This window comes from Monodelphis domestica, chromosome 1 (assembly GCF_027887165.1).
Source record: "Monodelphis domestica isolate mMonDom1 chromosome 1, mMonDom1.pri, whole genome shotgun sequence".
NCBI classification, from domain to species: Eukaryota; Metazoa; Chordata; class Mammalia; order Didelphimorphia; family Didelphidae; genus Monodelphis; species Monodelphis domestica.
In genome coordinates, this window is record NC_077227.1 from 434,899,514 (window position 1) to 434,915,869 (window position 16,356).

The 16,356-nt window shown below is 37.9% G+C and overlaps 2 protein-coding genes across 12 annotated transcripts in view; one reads left to right on the forward strand and one right to left on the reverse strand.

Moving 5' to 3' along the window:
* Nucleotides 1-7,823, forward strand: part of SLC7A9 (solute carrier family 7 member 9) — a 40,918-nt gene extending 33,095 nt beyond the window's left edge. For 2 of the 3 annotated variants that reach the window (XM_007474776.3, XM_056812205.1), the window contains 4 exons: nt 876-972; nt 1,580-1,729; nt 2,891-3,065; nt 7,420-7,823. In XM_007474776.3, coding sequence (XP_007474838.1) covers nt 876-972; nt 1,580-1,729; nt 2,891-3,065; nt 7,420-7,484 — 487 coding nt within the window. In that variant the 3' untranslated portion in view covers nt 7,485-7,823. Of the gene's footprint in view, nt 1-875; nt 1,076-1,579; nt 1,730-2,890; nt 3,066-7,419 lie in introns of those variants that run through there. The other variant, XR_008915289.1, reaches the window with a different exon arrangement.
* A 454-nt stretch (nt 7,824-8,277) lies between these two features.
* TDRD12 (tudor domain containing 12) overlaps nt 8,278-16,356 on the reverse strand; it is a 79,185-nt gene continuing 71,106 nt past the window's right edge. For 4 of the 9 annotated variants that reach the window (XM_016428036.2, XM_016428032.2, XM_016428034.2 and 1 more), the window contains 7 exons: nt 14,817-14,944; nt 14,388-14,555; nt 14,089-14,155; nt 13,052-13,165; nt 12,755-12,908; nt 12,540-12,606; nt 8,278-10,855 (listed from right to left, as the gene is read on the reverse strand). In XM_016428036.2, coding sequence (XP_016283522.1) covers nt 10,764-10,855; nt 12,540-12,606; nt 12,755-12,908; nt 13,052-13,165; nt 14,089-14,155; nt 14,388-14,555; nt 14,817-14,944 — 790 coding nt within the window. In that variant the 3' untranslated portion in view covers nt 8,278-10,763. The remainder of the gene's footprint in view (nt 10,856-12,539; nt 12,607-12,754; nt 12,909-13,051; nt 13,166-14,088; nt 14,156-14,387; nt 14,556-14,816; nt 14,945-16,356) is intronic. The other 5 variants (XM_056812199.1, XM_056812201.1, XM_056812200.1 and 2 more) reach the window with 3 other exon arrangements.

The window sequence follows — 16,356 nt, forward strand, 5'->3', positions numbered from 1 at the left end:
ACCTAAGAGCTTGATATAAAATACTCAATTTAGCCCATAGAATATCTATAAACTTTTTAATTTCCCAAGTTCCACACTCTCCCCTTTAGGGAAATTTGGTCATCTTGGTAGTTTTCTGATTATTAGAAAAGATAAATAAGACTACACTTGCCCCATTTTCTCTTAAGGGTCCTGGGAGTTTAATAATTACATTTACAGAATATAGAGTTCACTTTTCCAAAATTCACCTCCTCATACTGTCATGAAGTTGAGATCTCTACTTATTTATCTCTAAATTCAACAGTGTAGCTAAAAGAAATATTCTATTTCTTTGAGAAAATTGCATTATGGGGGGCAGCTAGATGGCTCAGTGTATTGAGAGCCAGGCCTAGAGATGAGTGGTCCTGGGTTCAAATATGTCCTCAGATACAAATCCTAGCTGTGTGACCCTGGACAAGTCACTTAAACCCCCATTGCTTAGCCCTAGCTGCTCTTCTGCCTTAGAACTGATACACAGTATTGATTCTAAAACAGAAGTTTTTATTATTTATTTATATGTTAAGATATTCATATTTATATATCTATTATTATATCACATATTTATTGTTATATTTATTATTATACTATTACCATGATAAATATAGTATTATATTATTTTCATCTATGTTATGGTTATATTTATTTTATTATATTTATGTATCATAACTATGAAAATACATTACATTATATTTATTTAATATATTTATTATAAATATATCATTGTTATATTATTCATTATAAATAGAACATTTATTATATTATGTAAAATGTGTACAAACAGTAAATATGAAAACATTTCTCTGAGGGTCCGTGCAGTCCTTTCCTGAGCTTCCCAACCCGTATTCTGATTTTGGCAGATTGGTTTACGTGGCGGGACGGGAAGGTCACATGTTAAAGATGCTCTCTTACATCAGCGTGAAGCGTTTAACTCCAGCGCCCGCCATCATCTTCTACGTGAGTACGGATTATTCAGGGCCAGCCTCTTGGACAGAACAGTGCCTATCGTCCATCACAAGGGTGTCCAAATACACCGCATTCGCTTCTTTGCGCCTAGGAGGTGGGCTGCGTTCAGGGTTCGGTGGTTCACCCACTTCTCCGCCGCCTCAGTGACTCTCAGCCATTGCCCGCGAGTCCGCCCGAGCCTCGTAACCCGGGTTACGCTCTACTTGAATTTTTTTATTTTGATTTGCGATCACGGGACAGATTCTCTATCTGCAGAGCGAGGGGGGAGTGGGGTTTCAGGCAAAGGTTAGCCTGCGCACTGGAGACCCTCTCTGCCCGGGCCGAGTGACAGGAGTAAGGAATGAAGTGGAATTAAACTCTGGAGTTGATAAGGCGGGTCAGGACGTTGGGTGGTTTTTATCCCTCCCTCTACCGTAGCAACACCAAATCCGTACACATTTGTTGGGCGGCCATTGACGGACGGAAGCCAGCCACGGAAGCCGCTCCCCAGTTTAGGAGGTCCCTCGGAGCACCCGCTTCTCACCGAGGGCTGATTGCAAAAGGAACTTCCAAAACTTGGGTTCTAGTCAATCAAAATTGGTTCTTTCCATTTCTTTAGGGCATCATTGCTATTCTGTACATCATTCCCGGGGATATAAATACATTAATTAACTACTTCAGCTTTGCTTCATGGTTCTTTTATGGCCTGACTATATTAGGACTGATTGTGATGAGGTTTACAAAGAAAGACCATAAAAGACCTATCAAGGTAGGTACTGGTGTGTGTGTGTGTGTTTAAATGAACTAACCCATCCCTCTCCTTCCTTCGGAGTTCCGCTCAAACTCTGCCTCCTTTTAGGTCTTGCTTTTCTTGAGAGTTGTTTGTTTCCTTCTTGCTTCATTTCCGGCTGTCTTCCTTTTGTGGCGATATTTAATCTTGGTTGGAGGGGATTCTCGGGGCCCTCTGAGCTTCTCTGCTTTACTCCCCGCCCTGGCTCCCTCCTGATGACTTGTTCATGGTTTTGTACATACTTTAAATGCATTTACATGCATATGGAGAGTGCGGGGAGGGTGTAGAATGTAAGATGGCTGAGGGCAGGCTCGGCCTTGTTTCTGGCCGCGTGTCCTCGGGGTCTCGTGATTTATTAGCTGTTTCTTCATGGACGGGTCAGTCTTGTAGGTCCCCAGCTTTTATTTTGACCATTTTCTAACTTGAGCCCTTTACTAGTCGGATTTTGTGGCTCAGTTTTTTTCAGTGGTCGTGACTCCATTTGGGGTCTTCTTGGTGAAGATTCTGGAACGATTGGCCATTTAGTTCTCCAGCTTATTTTATAATGAACGGAGACAAATGGGGTTAAATGGTTTGCCCAGGATCCCGTAGCTTTTGTCTGAGGCCATATTTGAAAACAGACCCCCCTCCCTCACTGGGGCCTCGGGCTCTACTCATAGGGCTACCAAGTACCCTCGAGCCTGGAATGCCGTAAGAAGCACGCACCGGCCTCGGGACTGAGAAATGGTAGCCGCGGCGCCCAGAGGGAGACACGTAGTTTTAGGACTCCGTCCCTGTGTGAAACTTTTCTTTGTCCCTGGCCCCACCTTGCCAATAGTGGATGAGCCTGTTGGAGAGGGAAAAATCTATTTTTGTCAACCAAAAAAAAAGTAATAAAAAAAAAACAAATAAAAATGAGCGTTGTTAGGGCTACTAATAAGAGATTTAGAGTTTTGTTTCAGAAAGTTCCTGTCGGCCCAGAACAAAATCTTAACCTCGGTCATTGCAACCTGGTGGCAGTAGTGGTTGGGTACTGGATACAAGCTGAACATGCATTTCACAAAGTCATGCATTTAGCATCTCTTCTATGGGGAAGGCTTCCTTTAAAGCTCACAAGGAGATGCGCCCTAACCAGCCTCAGTTGGCTGCTTTGTTTTACAGGTGCCAATTGTTATTCCCATCTTGGTGACCGTCATTTCTGCCTACCTCGTGTTGGCACCAATCATCAGCAAGCCGGAGTTACCCTATCTCTATTGCGTGCTGTTTATACTGAGCGGACTTCTGTTTTACTTTCTTTTTGTCCACTACAAGTTCAGCTGGGTCCAGAAAATTTCAAGTAAGTAGAACAGATTTGTGAATATTCCACAAGTAAAATAGTGATCGACAATTGATTATAAAGCTAATTGCCTGCAGGAAGCAACTGTTTATTGAAACACATAGAAGGGAGAATTTTAGCATCGCCATTAAATAAAACTTCCACCTAACACTCAAAGGCAAGAAATTCTCCTTCCAATCATTGAATTGCTGCCTTTGGGCAATCACTTGGCACCTATTATGTGCCGGCTACACTGTGCTAATAGCAGTCACTTCTGGCTGCAAATGTAACTAAGGAGGGGCAATTAAAATGGCCCAGTGGTTTGAGAGCCAGGTCTGGAGATGGGAGGTCCTGGGTTCAAATCAGACCTCAGACACTTCCTAGCTGTGTGACCTGAGCAAGTCTCTTAGTTCCCATTGCCTAGCCCTTACCTCTCTTCTGCCTTGGAACAATACTTAGTATTGATTTGAAAGTAAGGGGTTAAAAAAATTACAACTGAGATAATACTAGCACTTGAACCCCTAGTACTATAAAAGTTGACCACTCCAAGGAGGCTTTGGTTTACTTTTTATTTTTCATATATTGAATTTTCTGGGTAGAATTTTGGTGTATGGGATATTATGCATATGATATTCCAATGAACCTTCTTTGGAGAATTTAAAAACTAAGTTGCAAAAGTTACAAAAGATAAGTCTTTGCAGAGAAATCACAGCTGAATTCAATTTATAAAACTTTTTTAAAATTTCAAATACAGGAGATATAAAGTTTACAATGTAAAAATATTAATTTGTTGGCATTGAAGTACATAACACTAATTCCTGCTCTCAAGCTCTATATCTGTATTATTTCTGATATATTTTGTATATTTGTTCATGTAGTTAAATATATTTCTTCAGAACTATCTCTTCTTTAAAAAAATTTTTTTAAAGCCTTACTTTCTGTCTTAGAAGTGCAGTAAGGGCTAGGCAGTGGGATGAGTGACTTGCCCAGGGCCACATAGCTAGGAAGTGTGTAATGCCAGATATTTGAACCCAAGACCTCCCATCTCTAGGCCTGGCTCTCAATCCATTGAGCCACCCAGCTGCTCTCCTTATCTCTCACTTTAATAAAAAAAATATTGATACTTTCTGTCATTATATTATGACCATTTCAGGAAAGTTACCCTTTTCCTTGCAAATTAAACTTCCCACCATAGCCAGGAAAAATAAGCAAAGACACCAGACATACTGACCCAGTCTGTTTACAGCATTCTGTTGTTACTCCCCCTTCTCTGTCCTAAGGGTGGTTTGTGTCCCAGTGTGTGCTCCATTCCGGTCTTTCAGTTAGCTTTCTTCTGGTGACCACCTCATTTACACTGTTGTAATTACTGTGAATATCGTACCTTTGCTTCTCATTTCACTCTGCATTTGTTGTCCAGTTATTTTCAGCCATGTCTGACTTTTCATGACCCTATTTGGGGTTTTCTTGGCAAAGATACTGGAGTGGTTTGCCATTTCCTTCTCCAGCTCATTTTTACAGATGAGGAAACTGAGGCAAACAGGGTAAAGTGACTCTACATATCTAGTAAGGGTCTAAGGCTGGATTTGAACTCAGGGAAATTCTGACTCTGGGCCAGCTCTTGAGCCACTTGGCTGCCCTAAAAGTAAGGTTTATCAATCCAGAACCAACTCTTGTCCTATGTTTCATCCTCCCCAATCTGTGATACATGAGGTCAACTTTGCTTCTTTGCATTAGAATCTCTCATCCTTTTAGCTTGTTTAAAGTTTTGATATCCATGTAGGTCTGTTTTCCTCCCAACTTTGTATTTAATTGCTCATTTTTCTCTTTTGTGGTGGCTACTTCTCTAGTGTACTCTTATCCAGCTTGAGGAATATACATAGGGGGACTTCTTTTTTAAATTGAAAGCCCTTTTGATTAGATTTTCAAGATGCTAAGGCAAGGAAACTTCCCAGCCTGTTAGCAGCCTCCCTCCTTGCCCAAGAGATTGTCAACCATATATTTTAAGTTATCTTTCAGAAATCCAAATTCTATTTTGCCTCTTATAAGGAGTGTGCTTCTAATTTTTTTTCCTTTTGCATTCCCTGCCTTTATTGGGGGAGCAGCAGTGAAGAAAATCTATCTTGCTTCCTTAATGGTCTTCAATTTCTCATTGGTGACTTCATAACCTTTGGAAAGAGTTTCTAGGCTCGTGATAGTATCACTAGTGCTCATGTCAATCACCAGAAGTGTGACATATTAGTGTTTTGACAACTCTTGGGAGGCTTCCATTGTTGTTTTGGACATAATGTGCTCCAGGAAATGATATAAATCTTGGAAATATGACCACTCTTAGGATTTATGACAGAGAGAAAACTGGACAAAAGGTCATCCTTTATGATTTCATAGATTTCCAAGGGTTCAAAGAAAGAATAGATAGGATCTCAGGAACTAAATTCTGTAGGATGTCAGCTTGAAACAATGAGAAGCTATGAAGGATTCTGAGGACAGGAGCAGGAAAAAGGGAAACTGTCTAAATGTCGATATATAATTAAAAAAAAATCTGAGTTGGTCAGTGACTTCTACCTGTAAGGTCGAACCACTATAACCATTCTTTTGATTTTAGTTTTCTTTTTTCCTGGCAAAGAGAATAATCTCTAGATTGGAAAGGACATACAAAAATTGCCTAAGAGAGAACTGAAATCCAAGATTGTGGGTAGAAAATGCTTGGCTGCCCTTGATTAATTCAAGTCACCAGGCCGCATGAATTGCATCCTAAGATATTAAAACCATTTAGTGTTAAAAAGAGGAGCCATAAGATAGGAGAAAGGATCCTTGCTTGGCTGGCTCTCACTATATATTTTTTTCATTTTTGTCAGTGACTTGGATAAAGGTATAGATGGCATAATTATCAGATTAGAAGAAGATGGTACAAAGCTGAGACAGATAGCTAATAGGTTGGTCAACAGTAAGAATCCCAAAAGTTCTTAATAGTCTAGAACAATTAGTCTGGTAACTAATTATGGATTAATACTGCATCATTAAGGAGGGATGAATACAAAGAGTCAGGCTTAAAAAAATCAGTTTGACAAATATGAGATGGAATAGTTCTGACCATACAGAAAACAGCTCATCTAAAAACAATCTGGAGGCTTTTAGTGAACCTCAAGATCGATAGGAATCTAATGCAAACACCAACAACATGGAAATAAGTTTTGATCAAGGACACATGTAATACCCAATGAAATTGTGCGTCTTCTGAGGGAAGGGTGGGCAGAGGGGAAGGAGGGAAATAATATAATTCTTGTAACCAAGGAATAATGTTCTAAATTGACTAAATAAATTTAAATTAAAAAGATTGATAGGAATCAGCAGTATGATTGGAAAGTCAAAACTAAATCTGATATGAAATCAGATTGCATTGGCAAGTACAGTGGCAAGAGCATTGTGCCCTTATTAGATCTATTATCTAGAATATTGTTTTCAGTTCTGGGTATCATTTTAATTAATACAAAACTAAAAAAGATAAGGATAAAGACAGGGTAGAGTTTAGAGATACCTTAGCACAGTGATGGCATACCTTTGAGAGACCAAGTGCCCAAAGTGGACCCTCACACCCACGTGAGCCTCCCCTTTACCCCAGAGGAGGGTAGAAGTGCTCCCATTGGGCAGGGGAATGAGAGAACTGTCCTCAGGCATGAGTGGAGAGGGGGAGGGGGAAGCAGTCCCCTCCAGCATGTGTGCCAAAGGTTCGCCAACACACCCATAGGAGGATATGAAGAAAACATGGATGTTGAGCCTGAAGATGACTTAGGACCCTAGGCTTCAGGTTTGAAGGTTTGAAACAAGAGTGATTGGAGGAATTCTGTTTGAACCCAGAAGGCAGAGCTAGATTTAGGATTGATTTAAGGAAAAACTTCCCAAAAATTGGAGCTAGCCAAACATAGAACAGGCTGTATAGATAGAAAAGTGTAAAATCTTTGAGCAAATATGAAATGACTTTTGGGCAGCTTGTATAGCAGGAATTAGTTTTTCCGTAGAGGTTAGACCAGATAATCTCAGATCCTTTCCAAACTGGGTTTCTAGGAAATGACATCTTGTTTCCTAATACTTTTGAGAGCCTCAAGTAATTGTTATTATCCAGGGAATAGTGTATGCTGGGGACAGTTCTGGTTTTTGGCAATCTGGATGGAGAAGATGGTAAATCAAGGGGTAAGGGCATCCTGAAAGTCATAAGCTCTTTACGACTAATGCTTAAAACTAGTTTGACTACTAAACCATCAGTCTGCACAAATTTATACCAAGACTTTTGGGCAGGAAACAGATTAAAAATCAAAGTCTTTATGGGCAAAATACTACTTATATAGATTTCTAATTATATATCATCTTTGGATTTCAGAACCCATGACCATGCACTTACAGATGCTTATGGAAGTTGTCCCACCAGAAGAAGATTTCAATTAACATTTGATTTCTAGTGCATCAAGCCACGTAACAGATGTATTTTTGTATGGAATATTTGTGATTATGTTGTCTTGATGGGCATGGGGTTCCCCCCCCCCCCAAGAGAATTTTTACAAATACTTGTATCTTTTTTAAGAGATCCACAAGTCTCTCTTGGCCTGGAGTTTACAGCTTAGAGGTGATTGGGGTTTGCTAAAATTAGCAGCTACTCTATCTTATTGAAAATTAGGAGAGTGGCAAAGAAAATACCACAGTTGTGGTGGTGACTTATTTAAGGACAAGAACAATACATTTATTTAAAATGACAATTGTCAATAAAGTATATTCCTTAAACTCCAATGCTTTTTGTATCTTATTTAACTAAATTTTATCTTCTATGGCATCTAACATTGCATTTTGCATAACTGATCCCATCTCAGTTGGGGACATCACTGACTTACAGATCACATCAATTTGAAATCTTGTTATCAACTTGGCAGTCTCAAGTCATTGGCTATTGGGGGTACCCAAATGTTAGCATTTTAGAACAGAAGGGGAAAATTCCCAGGAATAAAATTTGACCCTTTATTCCACTCCCCCTCCCTTTCTGTGCCCCTTCTTATAGTTAGTTATAGCAGTGAGGCCAACTCCCTCGACCAAAGCAGATCAGCAATGGTTCTTAAACTTGCCCTCCTCCAGAGACCCAAGCAGTAAGAATCAGGTGTGACTTGTACAAAGATCTGTTCTTTATTCACTTCACTTTGTCATTAGTCAATGTAAATATTGTAGAAAAAAGAAAACAACGGGAGACCCCTTTTGTAAGAAAACAAGTATATTTTATTGATGACACATTTCCATTTCCCATTACAATCAAGTGAATAAGAGCATAGGCAACTGACAGAAGAAGCCATAAGAAGAAATATGCATGTTATTCACAACACCAAGAAAACTTTTATAGGAGAACTTAAAATGTAGAAGAAGCCTTGTTTCCATTATAAAAAGTTGTAACATCATAGTTTACAAGTCTTAAGTTTGTCAATACTACATGTTCAAATACAAAAATGTTGCACATTTGATACTTTTAAAATAAAATTAAATAACTTAAAAATTCTAATGAACACCGGTGGCTTTAAAATTAAGATGTTTGAACTTAAGAAAAACAACAAATTATATTACCTTAACATTGATTTTGTAAAATGATCATCACAACTTAAGCTACCCATTTGCTTGGTTTTTCTTAGGATTAAACATCTTTAGGCAGTTCTATTACTGGCTTCCAAAAAATGTTTAGTAAAGAATAACCAAAAAAACAAACAAAAAGCAGGCAAGCTAAAAGAGAGAAACTACTGACAGAAAGCAATGAAATCCTATACACACTGGGGTATCACTGGGTACACGACAAGAAAATTCACTGAACAAAGCTTCTATTGTCATGGGCTGCCTGTTGTAATCTGTATATGTATAAACGAATTTGAAGATAAATATTGAAGGACATGATGATACTGGTACATTTTACTTAGTTTTAATTCAAGAAAATCTAATTTCATTTTGAATTCTATGTACTTGCCTCCTTGACTCAGCTCCATCCCCTAATGTATAATATCACATGTAGGGGCAAAAGTATATTCACTGAACTTTAAGGTTAACAAGTGGCCAAAGGGAGGAGAACACACACATGAACGACAGACCTACCTATATATACAAAGTCAGAAAACCCCCACCTATTCTGGCAAAAAGGGTAACCTGTCACTTGATCTTGTCATGGGAAAAATGTCCTCACTTTTTTCTTAGAAATACTCCTTTAAAATGGTGCTGTGATTGTCCCCTTGTGTTCTCTCCTTCATAAGTAGCCCATTTTACAGATGAGAAAACTGAGACTCAAAGTTTAATGTCACTCCACTTCACAAAACTGAATGGAAGAGTTTTTTTATCAAATGTATACAAAATATGTATTTCTATGACCAAATTTTATCAAGACAGGACCTTTTCTTTCTTTTTGCTAAACAAAAAGGAGAATGCCCAAATACTATCTAGTGGTTATCTAAATAGCATACTAGTGTAATGCACCATTCACTAAGTCACGTCTACCTTATAAATTTTAAATTTGTCTTCAATTTGAAAGGTCTATTTTTCTCTCTATGTTCAGTGTGTTCTATTAGTAAACACAAATAACTTTAAGTTTGGTGATTCCAATAAAGAGAAATTTTACAGCTTAAAAAGAAGTCCGTGGTGTATGTACATATTAAGAAAGGGTTTCTGCATACATTTCAACCAAGTATGTGATTTTGATGACTTCAATATAATGCTTTGCCAATTGGTTAAGAACATTCTGATATTCCCAGTATTCCTGAGGGCTAAAATTAGGCAACCCTACTGTGTTTGCAATTTCACTAAAAAAGCAACTTTTGTTTCGCATGTTGGGGTTACTCTATGATACAGAAATACCCGGAGTCCCACACCCGAGTGGTACAAAGGGTTACTGGAAGCTATAGCTTCTGCATTCAGAAATCTCTACAAGTTAGGCCCAAGTATTTTTCTTTCTGGAGATCATAAACTTTCAGCCAATCGCATTCCATCAGTGTATAAGAGATTAATTTAAAATTAGTGATGTCACGGTCAATAGTTATACTGATTCTTCATAAAGTGTGAATTTAATACCACCAGAAAACTGTCTAAACCAGTTATTTTAAGACTATTAAACTATTTAGTATATGCTTATTAATGCAAACCGATTCAAACATCTATACCCATAACAACAATAGGGAGAAGACTCTATATCCCTAAGGCCTAATTAAGGAAATAATGGGATCAATAAACCTGGTTAAAGTATAATTTTATGAGGTGAAATCTGACTCCATTAGAATAGAATTATAAAATCCAATAATTTACATAGGTCAGTGAATCATACAATTTTTAAATCACTTGTTTTACAACTCTGACCTAAAGTAAAATTAATGGACTCAGATTTTTTATTTTGCTACCGGGGTGGGGGAAGGGGTGTCAAAACTTGCTATTTTCCAATCAAATTTAAACCTTGCTATAGCTAAATGACATCGAGGAGGAGAAGAAATTATTACAATACATTACATTAGTACATTATTAGCTGGACATGTATTTTTCAAATAGGGAACCCTTAATTTTGGTCACTTTATATAAACTGGCAACCAGGTAATTCTTACCATCAGTAAATGAAATGACTACTTTTATAGACAAGATGATTTTTCTTCCCTGGCATAAAAAAGGTTAGGAGGTGTCCATGTGTATCTCTGGAAAGCTTCCAACCAGAATTCAATGGGCTTGCTATTCACTATCAGTTTCACTGTCCTCAGAAGAATCATCGAGATCTTCGTTTATCTGCATATCAGTGTTGACTACTTTTCGAGAGCACACAACTTAAAAGAAAATGACACATAATTCAGTAACTCGGCAGTTAATGGGAATTTCAGATTAGGGAGCCAAGCAAGTTCAGTCAATGCTTTTCACATGAAAGCATGTAATAGAACAACATTTTTATTCAGAGGCATATTTTGTAAAGAAATGGTTTATTATATTCCCAAGAACTTTTTTCTGTGTATGATTTCGTGTTCAATTAAAAAACTAAAAGAGCTGGTTAATGTTATGTCCAAAACATGGAATTTCCTATCACTGTACTCTCAGTGAGCCAGAGGAACAGGAAAGCTCCCAGTTTTAGACATGAGCAACAGAGATGGCAGCATTTCTTGTGCCAAAACAAGTATGTCAAATAGCAGGCTGTCCTTTACTTTTCCAATTCTTGAACTCATGTTAGTCCTCTTTTTGAAATGTTTAAATTCAGCTGAAGAATTCTAGCAATTAGCTCCTTATAAGCCATCAGAACCAGCTTTTTTCTCCAAAGGCACATTATTTTCTAGACTAAACAGTTGCATGTTTGTGACTGGACATAGAACACAATTTATATGTACACAAATGTGGATATGCAACAGATTAATAAACAAAGCATGCTTCTAAAGCATTATTATCTATTTTTTTTTAAACCCTTACCTTCTGTCTTAGAGTCAATACTGTGTATTGGCTCCAAGGCAGAAGAGTGGTAAGGGCTAGGCAATGGGGGTCAAGTGACTTGCCCAGGGTCACACAGCTGGGAAGTGTCTGAGGCCAGATTTGAACCTAGGACCTCCTGTCTCTAGACCTGGCTCTCCATCCACTGAGCCACCCAGCTGCCCCCATTATTATCTATTTTAAGAGGCCTGCTAAGACCTTTTTTAATAGCTTACAATATGGTTCTCTAATTGCTCAACTGAGCATTGAGGAAAAAAGAAAAGGTCTCACTACGCTGAACTAAACAGACTTTTATTTTAGTGGCAACAGAAGTGAGAGGTCTGTAGTGCAGTTAGGCATGACATGGATTCGAATTCCACCCTCAGCCCTAACTAACTTTGTAGCTGTGGATAAATTATCCTCCTCATTTGTAAAATGGAGATAATGCCACCTGCACTAATTCCCCGACTGGTTTGTTTAGAGGAAAACTTTTGTAGAAATCGGAAATATTCTTCAAAAGGAAAAGATTCCTCTGTTAAAACCCCAGGCAGTACATAAGAAATAAGGAAGGTACACTTGTCTAAGTCTTGCTAAAAGGCTCAGAATTATCTACATGATTAACAGAAAGCTTTCCAAACATGTTCACAACAGAACGGATATAGAGAGAAAAATTCATATGAACTCTCTAAATAAAATGTCTCAGAGATGAGCAGCTAGGTGCCATAGTCCAGAGTGCTAGGTCTAGAGACGGGGGGCTTGGGTTCAAATCTAGCTGTGACCCTGGGTACATCATTTAATCCCATTAGCCTAGCCCCTGTCCTTCTGCCATAGTGTTATTACTAAGACAGAAAAGCTTAAAATAAAATAAACAAAATGTCTGAGAAATTTTAAATTCCAGAAAGACCACACATATCAAATATATTAACATGTGACTATACATATAATTCCTGAACTTGATTCTTTGTTTTATTTTGCTTCAGTCTCACTCAAGCCCTAGCTAATGAATACTTTCCTCCCCCTTTAAATCTTTTCTTCTTGTTTCCAATAATATAGTCTTACCATTAGAAAAGGGACTTATATCTTCACATTCCTCCCAGTGATCAAAGTCAAAAGACACATTAGGATTCTGTTGAATATAAAATGTAACATGAACTGAGAAAATGGTATTTCTTTCTATCTTTCTATCTATCTATCTATCCATCCATCCATCCATCTATCTATTTATCTATCTACACCAACGATTGATTCAACAATTGTTAAAACCTACTACTTACCCTTTTCTTGAGTAAATTATGCCAAGATCCTTTTTTCTCTTTTACAAGAGTGATTATAGGTTCTTCATTCTTAATTAAACATTTGGATTCTTCTTTTAATATATTTGCATGCAGGTCCATATCAGCCAAGTAAAATTTATCTCCTACCCAAGCACTAAATTAAAACAAGTCAGATTAGCCTTTTAAACACAGTCAAGTGGTTCCAGTTTTATTGGCTAAGATCTCACACACACACACACACACACACACACACACACACACACACACACACACACACACACACACACGTAGGCCTACCTGAAAACCACCCTTTCTCTAAAAAATTTACATTTCTGATCTTTTACATTTCTTAGTCTTATCTTCAGAATTACAACATCTTCTTTTTGAAACCATTTTATTTCTGGGTGGAAACTGTGAGAGAAAGAGAGAGACTCCCAATCAATCAATAGACAAATATTTGTTAAAATTATATCCCAGACACTGTTTTAGCTAAAAAGTGAAATAGTTCCTGCCCTCAAGGAGCTTATAAGTGTGTATGTGTATATATACACACACACACACACACACACACACACATATATATATATATATATATGCACAAAATAAATACAAGGTAATTTTTTAGCATTGGGGAAGGGGATCAAAAAACCACTGATTTTTTGGGAAGGAAACAACTGAACTGAGTTTTTCAAGAAAACCAGCGATTCTAAAAGGAAGGAGAGTAAAGTGTATTCCAAGGCAGCCTGTGTGAAGGCTCCTATCATTAAAAGATCATTTGTGACTTTGGAGATATCAGGTTCAAGCAAGTGCAGAGGGTGGAAGAAGAGGAGGAGGTGTATATGGCTTTTTCTGAGACTCTGGCTATGAAGGTGAGAAGACATATAGGAATGAAGGTCCAAGATCAACGGAAGTGTCTACTGAGGATTTTTATAGAAGAGGGAGAGGAATCAATGAATAGGACTGAACTGAAGGGATGACTGTAGGGGTGATCTACTGGACCACACAGGAGGGGATTGGACCAAAGACATTTGGAGACACTTGTTGGCTGTCATGAGAAGAGTCAGCCCAGGGTCAGAATACAGGAGAGAGAACATGCTCAAGAAGTTTAAGGTGAAGAGAAAAGGGAGCTTACAGGGAATGTCTTCCATTTTTCTCAGTAAAGTTCAGGTCTTTGAGACCCTAAGGGGAAAGCATGGGGGAAGGAGGAGTGTTGGCAGCTTGACAAGAGGGATAACATGTCAGAAGGAAGGAGGAGAGCCGCCGCAGTATATTTATGGTAAAATTACCTAAATAAACTTATTTGTAAAAAATCCTTTCAAATTATGGAGTCATACCTTTTCTGCTGCTGTTGCTGTGTTGTTTCTTTAATACAATGATCTCCACTATTTTCTGATATCACTTCTATGAAAAAAGAAAAGTTTCAGGCTAAGCTTATCTCTGACCTTAACTTTCACTGCATGGTATGAATATTTCCTAACCCTGTTATTTACTGAAGTGCAATGCAATGGCAACGTTCATCAAGGCTACAGACAATGAAATGAAGGGATAAACTGATGGCTCAGGTTTCTTGGGTTAAGTATCAATATGCTTATTAATAATGAAAACTAAAAACCATCAAAGGAAAAAAAATTACCCAGTTCTGAAGCAGCAGCATGATACAATGAAAAGAGACTGGCCGAGTCCTGGGTAATTCCAATTCCCCCTCTGATATTGGACATGTGACTGGGAGCAAGTCTCTTACGTTTCCTTAGCCCATTTCCTTTTTTGTCAAGTAGTGAGAATAATTTTAAGAACCTGCATCCTATATATATTTAGAGGGTCAAATTAAGAGAATTTTTATGTAAAATGTGATAACAGAAGCTATTACAATGCACTAAACCCCCTATGGGTCATTTTAAGAACCTTTGGTAAGATCATGATTTAACAAGTAAAATTGACTATTAAAGTTTACAACCCCTAGTGTAAAGTCTTAGGGCATGACACAAATACTAGCCTTATTTTTCAAAAAGGAATATATTTGAGATAGGAAATTGAAATAGTTGATTCAGTATTAAGTGCTTACCAGACTTTTGATTTTCTTTATTAACTTGTAAGGAAATATTGTTTTCTGAAATTTTGTCATCGTCTGATATTGAACCTTGCAGGCCTCCTGTATCCTCTCTTGTTCTGTTGGGCGTTAAAGGAGGTATTCTATATAGAACACATTGCCATTAATATCATGCAGACATTTACCAAAGGTTATTAATACACAGATTTTTAGAAAGGCAGTCAAGATAAAACAAGAGATGAAGAATGCACATGAGGTATATCATAACGTGTAGCTGGATGACTAGCTCAGAATTCCTTCATCAGTACATGTTCTAAAATTAGTCTAAACTGAGCAAGATATCTCATTCTCGTATTCAGCCTTTACTATAATATGGATGAGATACATTTAACTTATGAAGCTCAGACTAATAGAAAATTACTAAAATGAACCTTTTCCAATACCCCATTGTTTACAATAAAAAGGAAAATAATATTGGTATAAATTCATTTCTGGAAATGTAGAGGCCTAGAAATTTATTCAGATCCTTCACAGTTTCTAGCATATCACTGCCTTGCAAAGAAAAATCTTTTTTCTTTAAAAAGTTCAATAGCAGCAACTAGGTGGCTCAGACGATTGAGAGCCAGGCCTAGAGATGGGACATCCTGAGTTCAAATCTGGCTTCAAGCCATGTCCTAGTTCTATGATGCTGTGTGAAGATGGGATTAACTCTCCCCCCAACCACTTTTAGATTTAATCACCAAAAGTTTATACTCCACTTATCCTTAAGTATGGGGAGGTCTGTGACCCATGTGTGCTATAGTAGGTGATGAATCAAAATTGACTGACTGCCCCTGGGCAGTCCTAAGCAAATCTATAGCTGCAATTGGTCCACATAAAGTGGAAGGAAGGCACAGGAAGTGATGAAAGGAAAGGTCTTTAAAAGTGGGGAAAACTTCCTGTGACCAGCTCTTTCGCTTTCGAACTGGACCTTGAAGAAGCTCCAGCTTGGGACCTCAGACTGCTCTTGGATTTTCCTTTAGAAATACCACATGGGTGAGTGGAAAGGCTGACTCCTTTTCCTGGCTTTTCTGGAGGTACTAGCCTCCAGAGAGGTCCCTCATCTTGGAGGTGGCCTTGTGGCTACAACCCTTGTTTAATTGACCTCTGGACCCCTCTTTGCTTGGACCTCTGAAGCCCTGCCTGGTTAGGACCAGGCCAGAATAATTATCTACTCTCTATTTCCTTACTTTCACTCTTTCTTTTATAAATAAACTACCATAAAAAGTCATCCTGACTTGAGTAATATAATTTCAGCAACTGCATTTTTATACATTTAGTCCAACCTTTTTATTTTAACCCTTACACCTGGCCAAGTCATTTAACTCCAACTGCCTAGTCCTTACCATTTTTTCTGGCTTGGAAATAATACTAAGACAGAAGTTAAAAAAGAAAAAAGGCTCAATGAATACTGTATTTTATGATGGAAACTCTTGCCAAGTTTTGCATTATGAGTTCAGACTAATGTCAAATCTCTTTAATCTTTTAGTTAAAAAGTACTTACCCTGAGCGAATA